At 41.1% G+C, this 19,958-nt stretch overlaps 3 protein-coding genes across 4 annotated transcripts in view; 1 reads left to right on the top strand and 2 right to left on the bottom strand.

Annotated features, from left to right (window-relative positions):
- LOC118987065 (ATP binding cassette subfamily G member 2 (JR blood group)) overlaps positions 1-19,958 on the bottom strand; it is a 278,084-nt gene that overhangs the window by 48,861 nt on the left and 209,265 nt on the right. The window lies entirely within an intron of this gene.
- Positions 1-19,958, top strand: part of PKD2 (polycystin 2, transient receptor potential cation channel) — a 217,766-nt gene that overhangs the window by 134,913 nt on the left and 62,895 nt on the right. The window lies entirely within an intron of this gene.
- Positions 8,517-19,958, bottom strand: part of LOC118987066 (broad substrate specificity ATP-binding cassette transporter ABCG2-like) — a 41,181-nt gene continuing 29,739 nt past the window's right edge. Inside the window, exon 2 of the mRNA XM_037046140.1 lies at positions 8,517-9,047. Coding sequence (XP_036902035.1) covers positions 8,780-9,047 — 268 coding nt within the window. The 3' untranslated portion in view covers positions 8,517-8,779. The remainder of the gene's footprint in view (positions 9,048-19,958) is intronic.

Genomic DNA, 19,958 nt, shown 5'->3' with positions numbered 1-19,958 from the left:
GCAGAGAAGAAATAGACAATCTCTTGGCTATGTATAGAGTTAACCGTGCTCTTCAACCCAGCTTACCACTTTTAGGAAAGGGCGGGCATAAGTTAAGTGTCTTGTTAAGAAGGGGGGGCTTGTGAGTTGTATCTAGAAAGCAGTGTGGTTGCGGGTGGTCAGATTTGAGGTAAGGTGACAGTACAGGTTAGTGAGGGGTGTAGCGTGTCAGTAAATATAGTAATAGAAGTGAGGCACCTGTAAGGTGATCTAAGGTCCGAGAGATGTGTTATGAAGTATTACTGTTGTACAGAACAGCCCTTATTTACCCTAATATTAGCGGAACACTCACGTGACAAATTTTATGGGATCTGTCTAAATGGGGGTTATAGAGCTTGGGTAGTATAGCAAAGGAAGGCACGTGAAGTATAGAAAATCAGCAAAACACTGTGGAGGAAGGAGCCGTGGGAACCTGACAGGTAGTACAGTAAACCCAACCAGGATTAAAAAACCAATACAGAAAGAGGTGGGATACAAAGATATTCTTGAAATGAAAAAAGGAGTAAGAATAATACAAAAATAATAATAATACACCTCAAAAGACAACTACGCAACGCACAAACAAACAATCTGACACACACACACACGCAAAAGTCAGGAGAAAAGAGGAATAAGCGGAAAATTTGGGAAGAACAGAAGGACTAAAACCGGACAAGAAGGAGAAGAAATGAGGGACAGAGTATTGAAAGACAGAGCAACAATACAGTTTACAATATATAACATTAATTACAAAAGAGGTTGCGAGAGCAAAAGAAAAAATAAAAATAAAAAATTAAAAAATTAAAAATAAAAATTAAAATTAAAAAAATTAAAAAAAAGAGAAAGAAAAAAGGGGGGGAAACAGAAAACACACACACACACACACACACACACGAGAAGGAGGCAAAAAGAAGAGAAAAAAAAAAAAAAGGGAGCACCCTTCCTTTGTTGATTTCAAACTGGCCAAACCAGTTTTTCTGGTTGCTGCGTCTCTGAGGGCAGGTTTGCAGGCACGAGCTAGCAGGCTGCTGATTGGTCTGTGGTCGCGCACAGCCCCGAGAAGCTGCCTGTGGCCCACAGTATCGGTATCGTCCTTCTCTGCGGGACCCAGGCTTTCCCAGTGGAGACTTCTCCACAAAGCCTGTCTCTCAGCTCAGCCCAATCCCAAAAGACCAGCAATGACAGTGTCCTTTTTAAATCCTTCGGGCTGGCGACCGCGGTGTTCGCAGCTGCCACCCTCTACGTTAACCCAAGTCTGCGGGTCTCTGCCCGGCACTAATCCACCTGCCTAGACGGGGAGGGGAGAGTCAGTTCTCTCCCGAGGAGTGCGCTGCCGGTCCACGGCACGCCGGCCCTCCAGCGTTCACCCCGTCACCGCGGCGCCCCGGCCCTGGATTCAGACAGGGCTCCCGTTTCCCCCTGATGGTGCCAGTCCCCTCTGCGCGGCAATTCTCATTGGTACTCAGGGTCCCCCAGAGTTCGCCTGCCCTGGGAGCCCCCGGCTGGGAGCGCCCGGTCGGGCGCAGCCCGCGGCTTTCTGCGGGCGCGCAGCCGCTTTTGTCTTCACTCTCCTTCTGGATTCCTTGCTGACCTGCCGCCATTTGGTTCCTCCTTTACACTCTCTGATCTCCTATTTTCATAAATGTTGGGGAATTGTTGGTTGATTATGCTATTCTTCGGTAGATCTGCCCGGATATTCCACCAGATGCACGAGAGCTGGGTTCCCTAGGTGCTACTCTGTCGCCATCTTCACCCTCTCTCATCTATAGTTCTTAATGTACCTTCTGCAGTAATAGCTACCTAGTAACTGTTTCTAAAGTAACCAGAGATAAGCTTGTTATTCACTGAGACTTCATTGCCAGAAAACCTTTCCAGGTTTTTTTAAATATCTACTCAGAAAAAGGCTTACCATCCCTAAATGATTAACCCAAAAGTGAATGTGAAAAGCTGGTGTAAGGAAAACAATTCTAAGCAAAGCATTTTACAGGTCCCTGAGCAGGGCTTCCTTTCGTGCTGCACTGTAGCATTACAGAGAACAGTAATGGATGATCATAACCGCAAGAGTTCCAGGGTGGAGCCGTGGCTGATTCCCCCTCCATTCGCTCAACAAAGTTATTCAGTGTCTACTGTGTGTGTACATGCATAAGAGCTGAGAATTAAAGTGGTAGCCCTCGTGGACTTTGCATTCAAATCCAGGGGTCAGCAAACCCCAGGTGGTCAAGTTTTCTGTTTTCAAAGACAGTGTTTCATGCTAGAATGATAGAGGTAAGTAGTTATTACACAAATGAAAATATTTACTATCAGGGCATTTGCTGACTTCTGTCATAATCCAAAGTCTACAGTTCCCTTGTGGCCTCACCCCACTTGCACTCACAGTGCACTCCCCACCCCTATTTATTGCTTTAGAACATTTACATGCATGAAAGTCTCCCTCAGTCTATTGTCAAACCTTACCAACAACGCCATCTTCCTCATCCCCCAACTCCCAGAACATGCAGCACATGCTCTATAATGAAAACTAAATACATGAAATGAAAACTAGCTACAGGATTCTTCTCTCATCTATTACATTTTCCTGAATAATAGTAAACTCATTTAATAGTGAGAAAGCAATGTCCTCCCCATAGCCTAGAGCATTGTCTTTCTCCGCCCTGTCCTAAGTACACACACTGGCTTTCCTTTCTCCCTCCCCTGCCCCTGGTGCTCCAGTTTAGGGTTAGGGTCCTCCAGGTCTTCTAGCCCCTCGTTACAGTAGAACAACACAGTGAAGTCTTCGCGTTGTCTGAACCCTCCGTTGGACTATGACATTGCTGAGAACAGAAGTCATACCTCTGTCACTAAAACCAGGCACAATGTCAGGCTCCTTGTAGACATTCAAATTTGGTGAATAAATGAGTCTCTCCATTTTAATAAATGACAACTACTTATACGAAAGTCAAATGTTTTCAATAAAAACAAGTATCAAGAAGCACAAAAAACTTATGGAAAATAGGCATAGCCTGACTGGAAAGAACACTTAGTTACACTCCTACATAAATCATGTTCAGATAATACATCGGTAACTTCTATGTGACTTTCCTTTCTTCCCTTCTTCGTGTCAAGGTGGTGGACACGCTGGGTGGAGGACCAGTGATGGCCAGCACGCAAGGTCACAGATTGCAAAGGGAGGTGGGGAAGAGAGGACACAGCTGGAGGGTGGGCAGGCTGCTTATATTAAAGAATAAGAAAATTCACTGGGCAAATCAGTAATAATGTTAGAATAATGAGAGGCAAATTTTTTGGTTTTTGAGATGCTTTACAAACATGGAAATGTAGAAATAATCCTGGAGTATCAGAACAAAATTGGAACTCATGGGTTTTACTCCATGTACACAGACACAAAAAAGTTTAGATGTGTGTGTATATGTGTTCGTACATATGCTCCCTGCATCTGTCCCCTGAGAAGGCCTAGGGGCTGTGACATCGCAACAGCCATGAGCATTCCAAACACTGGATCTTACTTTTTTAATTTTTAAAAAATATATTTTATTGATTATATCATCACAGTTGTTCTATTCCCCCTTCATTCCCCTCCACCCTGCTCACCCCCTCCTCCACCATCCCCCCCTTTAGTTTATGTCCACGTGTCTCAAGTTCTTTAGATTCTATATTTCCCATACTATTTTTGCCCTCCCCCTTATCTACTTTCTACCTACCATCTATGCTATTTATTCTCTGTACCTTCTCGTACCTTCTNACCATCCACCCCTTTAGTTTATAACCATGTGTCTCAAGTTCTTTAGATTCTATATTTCCCATACTATTCTTGCCCTCCCCCTTATCTACTTTCTACCTACCATCTATGCTATTTATTCTCTGTACCTTCTCCCCCCTTCTCCTCCTCCCACTCCCCTGTTGCTAACCCTCCATGTGATCTTCATTTCCATGGTTCCTCTCCTGATCTGGCTGTTCTCTTACTTTGCTTTTGTTTTAGGTGTGGTTGTTAATAACTGTGAGTTTGCTGTCCTTTCACTGTTCACATTTTTTATCTTCTTTTTCTTAGATAAGTCCCTTTAACATTTCATATAATAAGGGCTTGGTGATGATGAACTTGCCCTTATCTGAGAAGCACTTTATCTGTCCTTCCATTCCAAATGAAAGCTTTGCTGGATAAAGCAATCTTGGTCATAGGTCTTTGGATTTCATGACTTGGAATACTTCTTTCCAGCCCCTTCTTGCCTGAAACGTCTCTTTTGAGAAATCCACTGACAGTCTGATGGGTACTCCTTTGTAGGTGGCTGTCCCCTTATCTCTTGCTGCTTCTAGGATTCTCTCCTTCATTTTAATCTTGGCTAATGTAATTATGATGTGCCTTGGTGTGTTCCTCCTTGGGTTCAACTTCTTTGGGACTCTCTGAGCTTCCTGGATTTCCTGAAAGTCTATTTCCTTTGCCAGACTGGGGAAGTTCTCCTTTATTATTTGTTCAAATAAGTTTCCCACTCATGGCTGTTCTTCTTCCCCTTCTGGTACACCTATAATTCGGATGTTGGAACATTTAAGATATCCTGGATGTTCCTAAGCCTTTCCTCATTTTTTGAATTCTTGTTTCTTCATATTTTTCTGTTTGGTCATTTCTTCCTTTCTTCTGGTCCACTCCCTTGATTTGAGTCCCAGTTTCATTTCCATCACTGTTGGTTTCCTGTGCATTTCCCTTCATTTCAATTAGTTTAGCCTTCATTTGTTCCTCTAATTTGTGACTAAAATCAACCAGTTCTGTGAGCATCCTGATCACCAGTATTTTGAACTGTGCATCTGAGAGGTTCGCTATTTCTTTTCCGCCTAGAGTTATCAGCTCTGGGGCTTTGAGTTCTTCTTGAGCCATATTTTGGACTGTTCATGCTTGTTATGTATGAGGAACAAACGGAGCCCTAAGTGTTCACCAGGGTGGGGCAACTCAGTCACTGGGTAGTGACGCTGTATGTGGGGGCGGGGTCAAAGGGGAGCAATGGCGGTCCCCTCTATTGCCTCCTGCTGTCGGGGCCTGCATGGTCCATCCCACTGCAAGCAAATGTGTGACTGCGGTCAGCCCGCCACCTTGCGCCCTCACTGGGTCTGCCACTGGGGCCTGCATGGTCCGTCTCACTGCTCACTCCTCTGCTGGTTTATCTGCGTGTGAATGTGTGAGCACGGTCAACCTGCCACCCCGCGCCCTCACTGTGTCCACCTGATGCTACCCCGGCTCCCTGGGTGCATGGGGTCGGGGATCTTTCTTGCCCTATCCTGCTCTGCTGCTGGCTCTGCCCCTCTTACCGGTCTGGCTGAATGTTTCGTTGTTTTTGGACTTCTGTATAGTTCAATTTTCTGTTCTTTGGCTGGATCTTTGTTTACTAAACCTTTGTTGTATTCAAACTTGGTTGTGGGAGAAGGCACAGTGTTTCTACTTATGCCTCCATCTTGGCGGAAGTCCTCCAGATCTTGCTTTATAAATACAACATCCCACAGAAAGGAACGTCAGCTCATTCCAGGTCTGAGGCGGGGTGAGCACCCAGTGAGTCTGGGTCCTCTGCTGTGCCAACAAAATACCCAAGAAGTGAAAGAATGAGTTTAAAAAAAGAACAAACCTCCCTTGAAAGGTCCCAAGTGACCAAATCAGAAACAATAGGAGTATCAAAATAAATAATGGTAATAATGCATTAGTATTGAGTGCTACTGGGTAAAATGTGAATCTATGAGTCTATGCTGATAGAAATAAGTGAATGAAAGTGACAAATGAAACTCCTCTTAGTAGAATGCAAACCAGTCCATATGAAAAAGGGAAATGAAAATAGAAATCACACTTTGGTAATGATCACAGTGATATTTATTCCTGATTTAGGCAAGAAACCTCAATGGGGCCTGAAATAGGTGGGTTCAGGTTTTATGCAGAATAAGGTTTGGAGTGATGTCACAGTAACTTCCCTAATAATACTCCTTAATTACAAAGGGGAAATGGTGACATTGTGGTGAAGGCTGGCAGACACAAACATGATGAGGTAATGAAGATGAACATCACTTAGGGTGAGACATGAAAGTGTCTGGTTGGATGAGACTAAGGAGACACGATGCAATGGTAAGTCTATTACGTGAAGAGCATGGTGACCAATGGCCCCCTAGGACCTACCACTGCACCTGTTATGAGGCTTTGCATCCCCTGGGCTGCTCCCAGACAATGACGGAGTGGTTATAGAGGAAAGGGCCCTTGTTTCTGAAAAATACACACTGGAAAAGTTAGGAAGGAATGTTAGAGTACCATATGAATAGCTTACACTCAAATGGTGTGAAAAATACTAATGATAATGGGTTCTCCAAAGAGATAATACAATGAAATGTAAACACGTGGGAAATCCGGGTAAAAGGGTTAAGTTCCCACAAGGGGTAAGTTTGAAATTATTTTAAATAAATTATTAATTTAAAGAAAATCTCTGAATAGTACATGAATTTCCCTGAGGATTATATGATATACATACCTACCAGAATGGACCATTTTGTCCATAGATATTTAGCATTAATGAGGAAATACTGATATACTAGGTTTAAGTACAAACTAAGCATAATAGAATAATTTTTCATAAGATAGTATAATCTCACTTTTTTCAAATCTCATTGTCAGATTTTATCTTGTTCCCCTCACAGAGCACATCAGGTTCTAGTTACTTAGTTATAAAAATGAAATTATAAAATGTCCACAGGAAAAACAAAATCAAGCTGCTCATCTGCTTTCTCATAATACGGTGACTATTGTCAATGGTGGCATTGCTATCAAAAGCGAGTCAAAAGGAAGATGAATGAGAACAACCTTCCTCTCATCTCAGTCGCTCCGTTTAGCTGAAGCCAGCAAATAGGAGAAAAATTAGCAATGTCGAATAAAAGGGGCAACCTTTGTCACAGATGCCTAAGCCAGAAATGTGAGTAAATAAAACAGCACTGGTGTCCTCCGAGACTCACTGGGCAATCACTTCTCAAGGTATATAAATGTCTAATTACTATGTTGTACACCTGGAGCTCACAGAATATTGTATGTCAACAGTAGTTAAAAAATTAAAAGATTATATAAATACTGCATTTTTATGGATTCGGGAATGCACATAAATCTAACTCATCTATTGCTGCAATGGAAACCATTGAACCTAAAAATATTATGAAGCCTTGAGCATATGACCATTTTGGTGTATTGAGTTACTAATCCACTAGCTTTAAAATGTAGGCAAAATAAATGTACACTCACCCACTATGCATTTTAAATTTACTCACCTGCTCATATTCAAATCGTTATTACTTCCACTTAGCACAAAATCTGATGTAACCAACATTTTCCTGACTATTACTTTCCACAAAAAACCGTGTCAGCTTTTAAAATGGATGCCTAAACCAGAAATCAATAAATTCTATCTAAGGATTTAGCAAGACACAAAAGCTTTGTATCTACCATCTCTATTCCTATTTTCCCTGTCAAGGTGTCTTAACCAGTACAAGACAGCAGGAAGGAAGTAGGTATGACAAAGGGGTTGTTACAGAAAGCAAATTCTATCTAATTCGACATAGCCCCTGGCCTCACCACCACTCAAACAATCTCACAGCCCCGTTTTTCCTTCCCTACCCACAAGCAAAAAATTTCTCCACTATTTGTCATTTCCTAGCCTCTGGGAGCAGGTGGCTGCCACTAACATAAAAAAAAGACCACAGTCCCATAGAATGTACCAAGAAAACATGAGAAACATCTGATTGAATATAGGTTAGAGGCAATACCCGGCCAAAGCTTTTATAACCACACCTCCAGTCTCAGAGAGTTAGAAAAAGTGCTTATTTTATCTAGGAATAGTTATTTCTCCAATCAAACAAAGAAATTAACTAAATAAAACACACAGGCCATGGTGTCTGAGCAAACCTAGATGCACTCCCTCCTCCACAGTGAGGGAAAATCAGGCTCAATTTTCTAGATACCAGGAGAACATGAACAATCCTAACGACTAGCATCTGCGAAAGAACAGAGAGACGTGGTTCCCATGTAGGTTCTGTTCTCATTTCCTTCCTCACGCTACAGCCCACTCCACCACCACGGGATGAATTTGTTGCTCGAGGAAGAAAATGATCATCAGTTTTGCATTGATTTGGGTCCTAAATTCTATCACATTGGGTTTTCAGTGCATAAACTTAAGCTTATGCTAAAGTTTTCTTTATTTAATTAGTTTCTGTTTACCTGTATGTGGAGAAAAGCATTAGATAAATTGTTACAGGTGATAAATGAGTATGCAAACTGGCCACTCATTTGAAACAAGTGTATTTGAAAACCAAAGTACTCTCACAGTATATTGTCATTTCAACCTCCTGACTCTTGCTTCTAGAACATAAAGTGCAGAAGTACCTAAAGTGTCTGGCTTATAATACAGGACAGATCTTTTATTTCACAGATTAGAAAACTGAAACTCGGAGATTGCACTTGTATCCCCACAATCAGGAAGTTGTAAATCACACAGCCCGGCCTCTTTCCACTAAACCACAGGGCTTACCCAGCAAAGGCTAAATGACATATCAGTTATTCGGATTCTCAAACTAAAGGTGATGCACATGGTACAACCACTTTAAAAATAGTCTGTTCATTCTTTTACAGATTGTTTATACCTAATATGTGGTCCAACCATTTCCCTCCCAGCTGAGATGAAAGAAATGAATGTGTGTGTCTGTACAGACACCTACACAAGTTTCTCACCACCTTCACTTGTAAAATAGGCCACACCTGTTAAGTTCATGGTATGTCATTAAAGCTATTTAAACAAAATTCATGCACATACTTGACATTCTTCAGTATTTCTTTCTCAGTTGTTTTCCTTCCAAGTAGAAAGCCACTTTTCAGTTTTACTCGATAGCAGATGTTATGAAAACTTAACACAGCCCCTTCAGTAAATGTCTTCAGGTCACTGGGGGTCATCCTGGGGAGGCCGCTGGTGTTTGTATGTGACATTGGAATAAAAACTTGGTCATTCCCGGAAGACATCTGGAGAGCTTCTGCCCTTCTGTAGAGGGAAAAGCAACATATAAGTTGATTGTCTGGAAAATGAGATTGTACACACAAGCTAGTAGGAACACTTAACACAAGCCTGTTTTATTACAGACCTCCAGTCATAAAATAAGCAAGTCCTGGAATATAATGTGCAGCATGGTAACTGTAATACTGTATCATATATTTTAAAGTCGCTAAGAGTAGATGTTTTAAAGTTCTCAGCATGAGAAAAGAAAAACCTGTAGCTGTGTGGTGGGGGATGTTAACTAGGCTTATTGTGGTGATCATTTCAGTGTATATACAATTATTGGTTTATTATGATGCACACCTGAAACCACTGTTATATGACAATCATGCCCCAATTTAAAAATAATACAAAGAATAGCGATCCAAATTTTTTTAAAAATGCAAAATATCTCATTACTCATTTTATAGTGATTACATATATAAGAATTATTTTGAATGCACTGAGTTCAATAAGATATATTATTAACATAAAAATGTCCATTTTAAACTTCACCTTAATAAATAGATCAATTTCTAATGAACAGCCTATATCATTGTGATAAGAACAATCTTGGAGCCCATTTAGGGAGGCAGACACAACTGTGAATGCACAAACTACAGTTAGATTCAATTAAATATCCAACAAGTAAATAGGAGAAGCATGAAAATTACTCAAAACTCATGATGCAGGAGTTAAATTTGTCCATTTGAAACATAACGTGATACGACTCAAAACCAGGGACAGACTATGTGATCACCTTCACCCCATTTTCTTGTTTTGTTTTTTTAAATTTTGGAGTTCATAACCTAGTGATCACAGGAAGTCAGGACTAGAGAAATGTCCTGCGTTTAGAGCTCTAGGCTTTATGTCCCTGGTTCTTATGCTCCTTCAATCAGCTAAGAAGACAAACTCCAAACCTGTTTGGGATGACAAAGTAATTTCCTTAGTAGGTGAACATATTTAAATTCTAGAAAGATGCAGAATAAGTTATAAAAATAACTAATTGAGGAAATGAAACAGTCAAACAGTTAAAAAGTTTAAAATAAAAACTGAGTAAAATTTAAAATGTTTCATTAAAGGGGTTACAAAAAGCCCTTTATTTATTTATTTATTTATTTATTTATTTATAGAGAGAGAGAGAAAAAGAAACATCAATATGTGGTTGCCTCTCTTGTGTCCCTTGCTGGGGACATAGCCCACAACCCAGGCATGTGCCCCAACTGGGAATCGAACTAGCTGACCCTTTGATGCACAGACTGGCACTCAATCCACTGAGCCACACCAGCCAGAGCCAAAAAGCCCCTTTAAAACATTAATTAGGGTAAAAAATTAAGGTGAGTTTAACAGTTTTTGAATAGGTTTGAAATGTAAAACTTCAATAAACATAGTTTTATTTTTAAGTATATTTTCTTGATTATGCTATTATAGTTGTCTCATATATTTTCTCCTTTATTTTCCTCTACCTTACAGCCTCTCCCACCAGTATCCCCCTCCTTAATTCATGTCCATGGGCCATATATATAAGTTCTTTAGCTTCTCCACTTTCTATACTATTCTTAACCTCCCCCTGTGTATTTTCTACTACCATTTATGCTTCTTATTCTCTGTATCTTTTCCCCCTTTCTACCCCCTCCCCACTGACAACCCTCCATATGATCTCCATTTCTGTGATTCTGTTCCTGTTCTAGTTGTTTGCTTTGTTTGTTTTTGGTTTTGTTTTAGGTTCAGTTGCTGATAGGTGTGAGTTTGTTGTCATTTTACTGTTCATATTTTTGATCATCTTCTTTTTCTTAGATAAGTCCCTTTAACATTTCATACAATAAGGATTTGGTAATGATGAACTCCTTTAATTTGACCTTATCTGGGAAGCACTGTCCTTCCATTCTAAATGATAGCTTTGTTTGATAGAGTAATCTTGGATGTAGGTCCTTGCTTTTCATGACTTGGAATACTTCTTTCCAGCCCCTTCTTGCCTATAAGGTTTCTTTTGAGAAATCACCTGACAGTCTGATGGGAACTCCTTTGTAGGTAACCGTCTCCTTTTCTCTTGCTGCTTTTAAGATTATCTCCTTATCATTAATCTTGGGTAATGTAACTGTATGTTCCTCCTTGGGTCCAACTTCTTTGGGACTTTCTGAGCTTTCTGGACTTCCTAGAAGTCTATTTCCTTTGCCAGGTTGGGGAAGGTCTCTTTCATTATGTTTTCAAATGGCACCCCTATGATTCTCACCTTGAAACATTTAAAGTTGTCCCAGAGGTTCCCAAGCCTCTCATTTTTTTGAATTCTTGTTTCTTCATATGTTCTAGCTGTATGTTTATTTCTTCCTTTTGTTCCAAATCATTGATTTGAGTCCTGGTTTCCTTCCCTTCACTGTTGGTTCCCTGTATATTTTTCTTTATTTCACTTTACATACCCTTCACTTTTTCCTCTATGTTATGATCACACCAACCATCTCTGTAGGCATCCTAATTACCTGTACTTTGAACTTTGTATCTGATAGGTTGGCTATCTGCTCATTGCTTAGTTCTTTTTCTGGAGTTTTGACCTGTTGTTTCACTTGGGCCATGTTTCTTTGTCTCTGTGAACCTATTATGCTGTAAGGGGAGGAACCTTAGGTATTCAACAGGGCAGGGCAACCCAGGTCACTGCCCTGTGGTGCTGTCTGTGGAGCAGGGGTATGAGGGGAATAATGCCAATTGCTCAGCTCTGGGCCAGCTTTCAGTCACCTCCCCTACTGCCTACAAGCAAATTGGGACCTTCTGGTGTTGATTCCGGGGTCAGTGGGTTTATGTACATTCTAGGACTCTGCAGGTCTCTCCAGTGAACTCTCCTGTGAGGCTGGGAGTTTCTCACACCACCATAACCACCACAAGCTTTTACAGTCAGAGTTTTTTAACCTTTCTTTTCCAGGGTTGGAACCCTGGATTGTGCAGTCTCTCTCCCCCTAGTTGTTCCTCCTGATTTATCCACAAGCAAATGTGGGACCACCCAGTCTGCCAACTACCACCTTTTTGCACAACCTCTCCACCTCAGCTGCCAGTCCCCACCCCTCCTACCAGTCTGAAAGAATGTGTCTTCTTTAACTCCTTGGTTGTAGGACTTTCATACTGTTCAATTTTCTGGTGGTTCTGGTTATTTTTTATTGTTAAATTTGCGGTTGTCCTTCTTTTGGTTGTGCAAGGAGGCAAAGTGTATCTGCCTATGCCTCCATTTGGCCGGAAGTCAAACATAGTTTAATTTTTAACAATCAAAGAAATCATATTACCCAATGGACTATACAGATTTACGGTAATCCCCATCAAAGCCCCAATGATATTTTTTTAAAGAAATAGAGCAAAAAAATCATCAGATTTTTATGAAACCACAAAGACTCTAACTAACCGAAGCAATCTTTAGAAAAAAGAACAAAGCTGGAGATAACACACTACGTGAATTCAAATTTTACTACAGAGCAAAGATAATCAAAACAGCATGGTATTGGTAGAAAAACACACAGATCAATTCAACAGAATTGAGAGACCAGAAATAAAACATGTATATGGGAAAATAATTTTTGACAAAGGAGCCAAGAACATACAATGGAAAAAAGAAAGCCTCTTCAATAAATGGTTCGGGGACTTCCGCCAAGATGGAGGCATAGGTGGAAACACTATGCCTTCTCCCACAACCAAGTTTGAATACAACAAAGGTTTGGAGAAACAAAGACACAACCAAAGGGCAGAAAATTGAATTATACGGAAGTCCGACTACATCTAACCATTCAACGGGGACGGTAAGAGGGGTGGAGCCAGCAGCGAGCAGGGTCGGGCAGGACAGGGCCCCCGACCCAGGCGTGTAGGCAGACGGGAACCAGTTGGGGTGTGGGGCAGACCGCGGGCGCATATTCGCACACAGTGAGACAGACCACGCAGGCCCCAGGGGGCGAGGGCTGATGGCTGAACACTCGCGTTCAGTGGGACGAAATGCGTGGGCCCGGTGATGGCAGAAACTGTGGCACCGGTGAGGGCCGGGGTGGCAGGCGGCAGATGGGACGCCAGAGTCCCTCTTTGACCCCGCCCCCACATACAACGTCACAACCCAGCGACTGAGTTGCCCTGTTCTAGTGAACATTTTAGGGCTCTGATCCTGCTATGGAACAGGAACGAACAACCCGAAAGATGGCACAAGAAGAACTCAAAGTCCCAGAGCCAATAACTCTAAGCGACCGAGAAATTGCCAGCCTCTCAGAAGCACAATTCAAGACACTATTTATCAGGATGCTCACAGAACTGGTAGATTATAGTCACAAATTAGAGGAACAAAGTCACAAATTAGAGGAACATATGAAGGCTAAACTAATTGAAATGAAGGGAGATGCACAGGAAACCAATAGTGATNTTTTTTTTCTTATTTAAAAAAATCACATAATTCGGAGTTTAGATAGTATTGGTGCTATTTATTCTGGATGGTTAGAAACAGGTGGGTGGGAGGGAGAGAAGGGGGAAGAAGGCACAGAAAATAGCATAGATGGTAGGTAGAAAATAGATAGGGGGGAGGGCGAGAATAGTGGGGGAAATATAGAATCCAAAGAACTTGAGACACGTGGTTATAAACTAAGGGGGGGAAAATGGTGGGGGAGGGAGGATGGGGGTGGAGGGGAATGAAGGGGGGAATAGAACAACTGTAATGGTATAATCAATGAAATATATTTAAAAAATAAAAAATAAAAAATAAAAAATAAATGGTTTGGGAAACATTGGAAAGCCATATGCAAAAGAATAAAACTAAACTACATTTTGTCCCCAGGTACAAAAGTTAATTCAAAATGTATCAAAGACCTAAACATAAGACCTGAAACAATAAATTACCTAGAAGAAAACATAGGTTCTAAACCAATGGACCTTGGTCTTAGAGAAGATTTTATGAATTTGACCCCAAAGGCACAGGAAATAAAGGCAAAAATAAATAAGTTGGAGTATATGAAACTAAAAGGCTTCTGCAGAGCAAACCAAACTGACAATAAAACAAAAAGGCAACAAAACAAATGGGAGAACATATTCATTGATACATCTGATAAGGGGTTAATATCCAAAACATACAAAGAACTCATACAACTGAACACCAAACAAACTATAAACCAGGTGGTAAAAGACAAATACCATATGATCTTACCTTTAACAGGAACCTAACCAACAAAATGAATAAGCAAGCAAAATATAACCAAAAACACTGAAATTGAGAATAGGCTGACAGTGACCAGAGGAGATAGGCAAGGGGATTATATGGGGAAAAGGGTGAAGTGTTTGTAGGAACAATTACAAACGACACATGGACAATAACAAGGTGGAGGGGGGGGTGGAAACAGGGGAGGGATGTGGGGAGGGGCGGGGTAAAACGGCAGAAAACTGTACTTGAAAAACAACTTCAAAAAGTTTTTTTAAATGTACAAAGAGCCTAAACAGACACTTTTCCCAAGACACACAAATGGCCAAAAGATATATGAAAAGATGCTCAGCTTCACTAGCTATTAGGGAAATACAAACCAAAGCTATGAGATACTACCTCACACCTGTTAGAAAGGCTATTATCCACAAGACAAGCAATAACAAGTGTTGCAGAGGTTATAGAGAAAAAGGAATTTTCAAGCACTGCTGGTGGGCATGTACACTGGTATAGCCAGGATGGAAAACAGTATGGTGGTTCCTCAAAAATTAAGAATAGAGTTACCATATGACCCAGCAATCCCTCTTCTGGTTATCTACCTGAAGAGATTGAAAACATTTATTTGCAAAGATATGTACACCCCTGTGTAGACTGCAGCATTATTCACAGTGGCCAAGACATGGAAACAACTGAAGTGTCCTTCACTCAATTGGATAAAGAATATGCAGTATAATAGAACACAGCCATAACTGTTACTTAGCCATAACAAAAGCTGAAATACTGCCATGTGTGAAAACATGGATGAACCTTGAGAATATCATGCTAAGCAAAGTAAGTCAGATTGAAAAAGTTAAGAACCATATGATTTCACTCATATGTGGAATATAAAACAAACTCATAGACACAGACAATAATATGTTGGTGGTCCAGAGAAAAGGGGAAGTGAGGAGTAGTAAAAGGTAAAGGGGGGCAAATATATAGCGATGGAATATGACTTGACATTGGGTGGTGCGCACAGAATGCAACAGACAGATCATGAATCGTGGAAATGTCTACCTACATAATCTTGTTAATCAACATCACCCTAATAAATTCAATTTTAAAAATGTAAATAATAATAATTATAGAAATCAAAGCAATCTGTGGAAACTTTTTCTCTGGCTATAACAGATTGGCCGTTTAAAAACAATCGTCCCACTCTAGCTGAGTTGCTTGGTTAGAGTGTTGTCCCATGCACCAGAAGGCTGCAGGTTTGATTCCTGGTCAGGGCATAGAATAAGGTTTTGGGTTCAATTCCCCATCTGACCATGTATACGAAGTAACCAAATGATTTTTCTCTCTCATATTGATGGTTTTTTTTCTCTCTCTCCTCCCCTGCCTTTCCTCTCTCTCTAAAATCAACAAACATATACTTAGGTGAGGATTTTAAAAAAGTCACCCTCATAAGGACAACTATAAAAGTAGATAAAATATAAAAAGCAACTGAAGAGTTCTCTCTGACGAGAGCAACCAAAGCATCCAGGACTTGAGGAGCCAGAATCCTAGAGACAAGGAAACTACACAAAGGGAATCCCAGCATTCTGTGCCCTTTCCTCTCAAGGTAAATTGCACATACAGCAAAACTCAGAAAAACTAGGTAAAAACAAACTGCTAGAGGCTACAAATCTAAGCGAATATTTCAACAGTCTCTCAGTACTAGGCAAACAAAAATTAAAGTTGCAAGCCTACCAGAGAGGAGGGGCCCTAGAAACCCAGCTTTTGAGATCTCAGTAACATGGGCAACCCAGGAAAAGACCAGCTCCTCCTCAATCAAAGTAATTCACTCATACTTTGTCTACTAGAAGAAAGTTAAAGTCACATTCCAAGAAAATACAATCATCCAAATTTTCCATCTAAATTATGAGTCATTCCAGAAAACAGGACCTAATATCCCAAGAACAAGAAAAAATAATAGACCCACAGGTAATAATGATTGAAGTCTTCAGGTATGGACATTTTTTAAATGTGATCAATATGTTTAAGAAAATAAATAAAAAGACAAATTATTACCGAAGAACAAGAACTATATTTTTAAATCAAACATAACTTCAACAGCAGGTTAGATTAACGTGAGCAAAGAGAATTAGTGGTAGGTAAACTAATATGTAAAAAAAAATCCAGATTGAAACATAAATGAAAATAATTACTATGAAAAAGAAAAAATTTCAGACTAAAAAGGATGAAAACTAGAAAGCCTAAGAAACATATGGGACATGATAGAAAAGGTCTGGCATAGATGTAACAGAAGACCTAAAAGAGGAGGGGAAATAGAACAGAATCAATATTTGAAGAAACTGGCCAACCATTTTTCAAAACTGATAATGTTTTGATAATATCAAGACAAAGATGGAAGAAGTTCTAGGATCACCAAAGCAGGATAAACACACACAACCAGACCTGGTTCAAGGGCTCACCTCCAACATGGTAAGTTTTAGACATCTAAGACATCCTAAGGAGGGATATCTCTCATTAAAAACTGAGAACCATAAGCAAGACTCTCATGAATGACAAACCATCCCACCCTCTTGGGGTCTTCATTATGCAAAGATGTGTTGCTCTTTGATTTTTTAGAAAATGATACAGACCCCCATGCAGTGGACCCTTCTGAGGCACAGCCCCTGTCTTCCAGCTCTCAGCCCCTGTACCACTGTGGTCACCTGGGTGGGCAAGGGGGTTAGAGCGGAACACAGAGACCCTGAGTCCTGTGTCCCCACAGTTTTCCCTCAGCCACATCCTGTGGAAGCTGTGGCTGCATGCAACCCTGCTGTGGAAATTCCCCTTTCCACTCCTACAACCAGGACAGAGCACACAGTGGGACATGACATCATGTGGTCAGGATGGCTGCAATCTGAAGCATAGCACCTAACACGGGTTAGCAAGGATGTGGGGAAAAGGGAACCCTCAGGCACTGTAGGTGGGAATGAAGAGTGCTACAGACACTGTGGAAAAAAGTATGGGATGTCCTCAAAAAATTAAAAATGGAACTGCATTATGACCCAGCAATTCTACCTCTGGGAATTTATTCCATATGCAAAGGAAGAAAACATGATCTCAAAACGATGTCTGTACCCCATGTTCACTGCAGGATTATTTACAACAGCCAAGCCATGGAAACAACCTAAGGGTCTACTAATGGATGAATGAATAAAGATGTTATTTATATATGTTGTAGTTATGTATGCAGTAGAATATGATTCATCCATGAGAAAGAAGGAATCTAAACAGCAAAATAAATGAACACGAAGGAAATATAAACAATAAAATAAATGAAGCATTTCAAAATGGAGCAGGAGCTCTCCTCCTCGAGGAACTGTCTTGCATGTCGTACACCTCAAACCCCTGGAATGTTAAGCCAGGACAAAATAACCTTTGCACCAGGCCTGCAGCAACCTTGAGTCACAAAGAGCTGTTTGCAAAGATGAAAAGAAAGCAGATACGATGACTAATGGATAGATGACTACAAGACTGAATATGAAAAACATTGTTTAGAATCAGTGTCACTCTCTCATATTCATGCTTCCTTCTATGTCATATTAATGCCTTCCCATAAGGACGTGGATGTCATTGCCCCCTTTCCTTTTTCATAAATACCCATCCCTATATCTCCTCACTAGGACACTATGTGGGCTTCTGCTCTTCACTGCTTCCCAAATAGCTGTTCTTATTGATCTCAATAAAGACTATTGCCCCTCAAAAAAAAAAGTTTCCTAAAAACCTTTCAGTAAATAGAAACTTAAAGTGTTGCTAACTAAATTAAATTATGGAAATTTACTGAATACTTAGATCATTTCCAAATAAGATAAAATACAGGGACATTACAAGTCTAAGTTTATATAATTTTGGCTTCTTGCTGCAGAAAAACTACAACATAAATTTGAGTTTGTTGGTAAACTTTGCTTGTGTCAAATTTAAAAACTGCACTATTAAAAATGGCATGTTTCTATCAAAATTACAATTAAAATATAAGACAATCATCACTCACAACCGTCAGAAATCAAGTTGAATGGAAGTATGACAACTGTGGATTTAAGGAAACCACATTCATCTGGATTGGTAGGAGGGGTGAAGACACAGAACAGGCGGGTCTCACATCCACATGTGGTGGATAAAAATTCAGGAGAGATATCTCGGGAATGAGGAGTCCCAGCCCCAGGGTTCCAGTGCCAGGAAAATAAGTCCCCATAACTTCTGGCTGCAAAAACCAGCAGGGATTAAGTCGATGGAAGAAACTTCTGCAGTCCCAAGCAGTTTCCCCTAAAGAAACCACTCAGACTCACTCTCTCTGACCTCCAACACCAGGGTAGCAGCTTGAAAGTCACCAGTGACATATAGAGAGGAAGAGAAATGTCTGGCATTAAGATGAGAGCTGGGGGACAGTTTTGTCTTAGACAGAAAGGCAGACAGAGGTCATTGTCCCTTTCTGAGCCCTCCTCCCACAGAGCCATAGAGCTGGCAGGCTGGTACCATATCTGAGACTCCATCAACCTGGCTAACACTGTTTGCCCCAACCAGAATATCCCCTGAGATTCAGTCCCACCCAACTTACGGGCCCACCCAAACTCTTAACTGAGACTTTTCCATATGAATGGCTGATCTTGGCTCCAGCTTCCCAACTTCCTAAATCCCATTAAACAAGAAACAGCCAGCCTCAGTGAGCCTTCAGCCTTTTACCACTTGCTAAGTGGCCCCAGGCACAGCACTAGTAGCAACCAGCCTTGATTCACAGTTTGGTTCTGCCTGGGAATCTCCAAGCCCAGCACAAGTAGCAGACATCTCAGACAGCTTTACAGCTCCCGCACATGGCCCAGGGCAGAACACAGGTTGAAGCTGACCTTAGACTGTACTACCTGAGGAACCCCAGAGTATGCACACCCAGTGGACAGCTACAGACCATGTCAGAGTACCAGCACCCTGCCCCTGCACAGCTGATCCTCCCTGGAGAGCAGAAGTTCATAGTCAGTGGTCACAGCCAGTCCTTGAGGCTGACTGGCCTGGGTAAATCCCTCCCATTGACCTACCAACAACAACCAAGGCTCAACTGATACAGAGAAACCTGATCAGATCAGATCAGATTTCTGATCTGATTGGTAGGTAGGTATAAAATAGGGGATGTTAAGAATGGTATAGAAAATGAAGAAGCCAAAGAACTGATATGCAAGAAGTAGGGAGGAGCCATAGGAGGAATTTGCCAAGGCAATGGTAAGCAGTCTGCGACAGGATTGGCAAAGAGCTGAATGCCTCCTGAGCACATGGACATAAAAAGAGAGCTGTCTCTCTGGCTCAAGCTCTCTCTGGCTTTGGGGCTTTTCTTCCTCAATGATACCTGGATGATTGTACTGCAGCTGCCTGCATTTCCCAATAGACAGTATTTTGGATGGGAAGGAACTCCAGGCACAGCCTAGGATCTGGCTGGCCTGGCAGAGGGTGGCAGGGTTATTCTCTGGGTGTTCTAGAGGGGACAAGCTCTGAGCACAAGCACGACATTTTTCCAAAGTTGTGTAGCTTTTGTATCTTATGTTGTTTTACTTTACCCTATAGAAATAAAATAATTAAAACTGAGTGGGGGAGGGTGGGAACTAGGAGGACTCAGGTGTTACAGTTTAGCCTTAATTGATAGGTTTAAGTGATCACAGCTGTGACATGATACGCTTAAGCAACTGCTTTTGAGTAAAGACTCCTTTCTTAATCACAAAACCTTTGCCTCTGGAATTTTGCTAAGCGAGTGGCCACAGGAA

Source organism: Sturnira hondurensis, unplaced genomic scaffold (genome assembly GCF_014824575.4).
Source record: "Sturnira hondurensis isolate 20B ecotype Veracruz unplaced genomic scaffold, ASM1482457v3 Scaffold0004998, whole genome shotgun sequence".
In the NCBI taxonomy this organism is placed as follows: Eukaryota; Metazoa; Chordata; class Mammalia; order Chiroptera; family Phyllostomidae; genus Sturnira; species Sturnira hondurensis.
The sequence above is the reverse complement of the archived record's forward strand: the minus strand, read 5'-3'. Positions and strand labels throughout refer to the sequence as shown.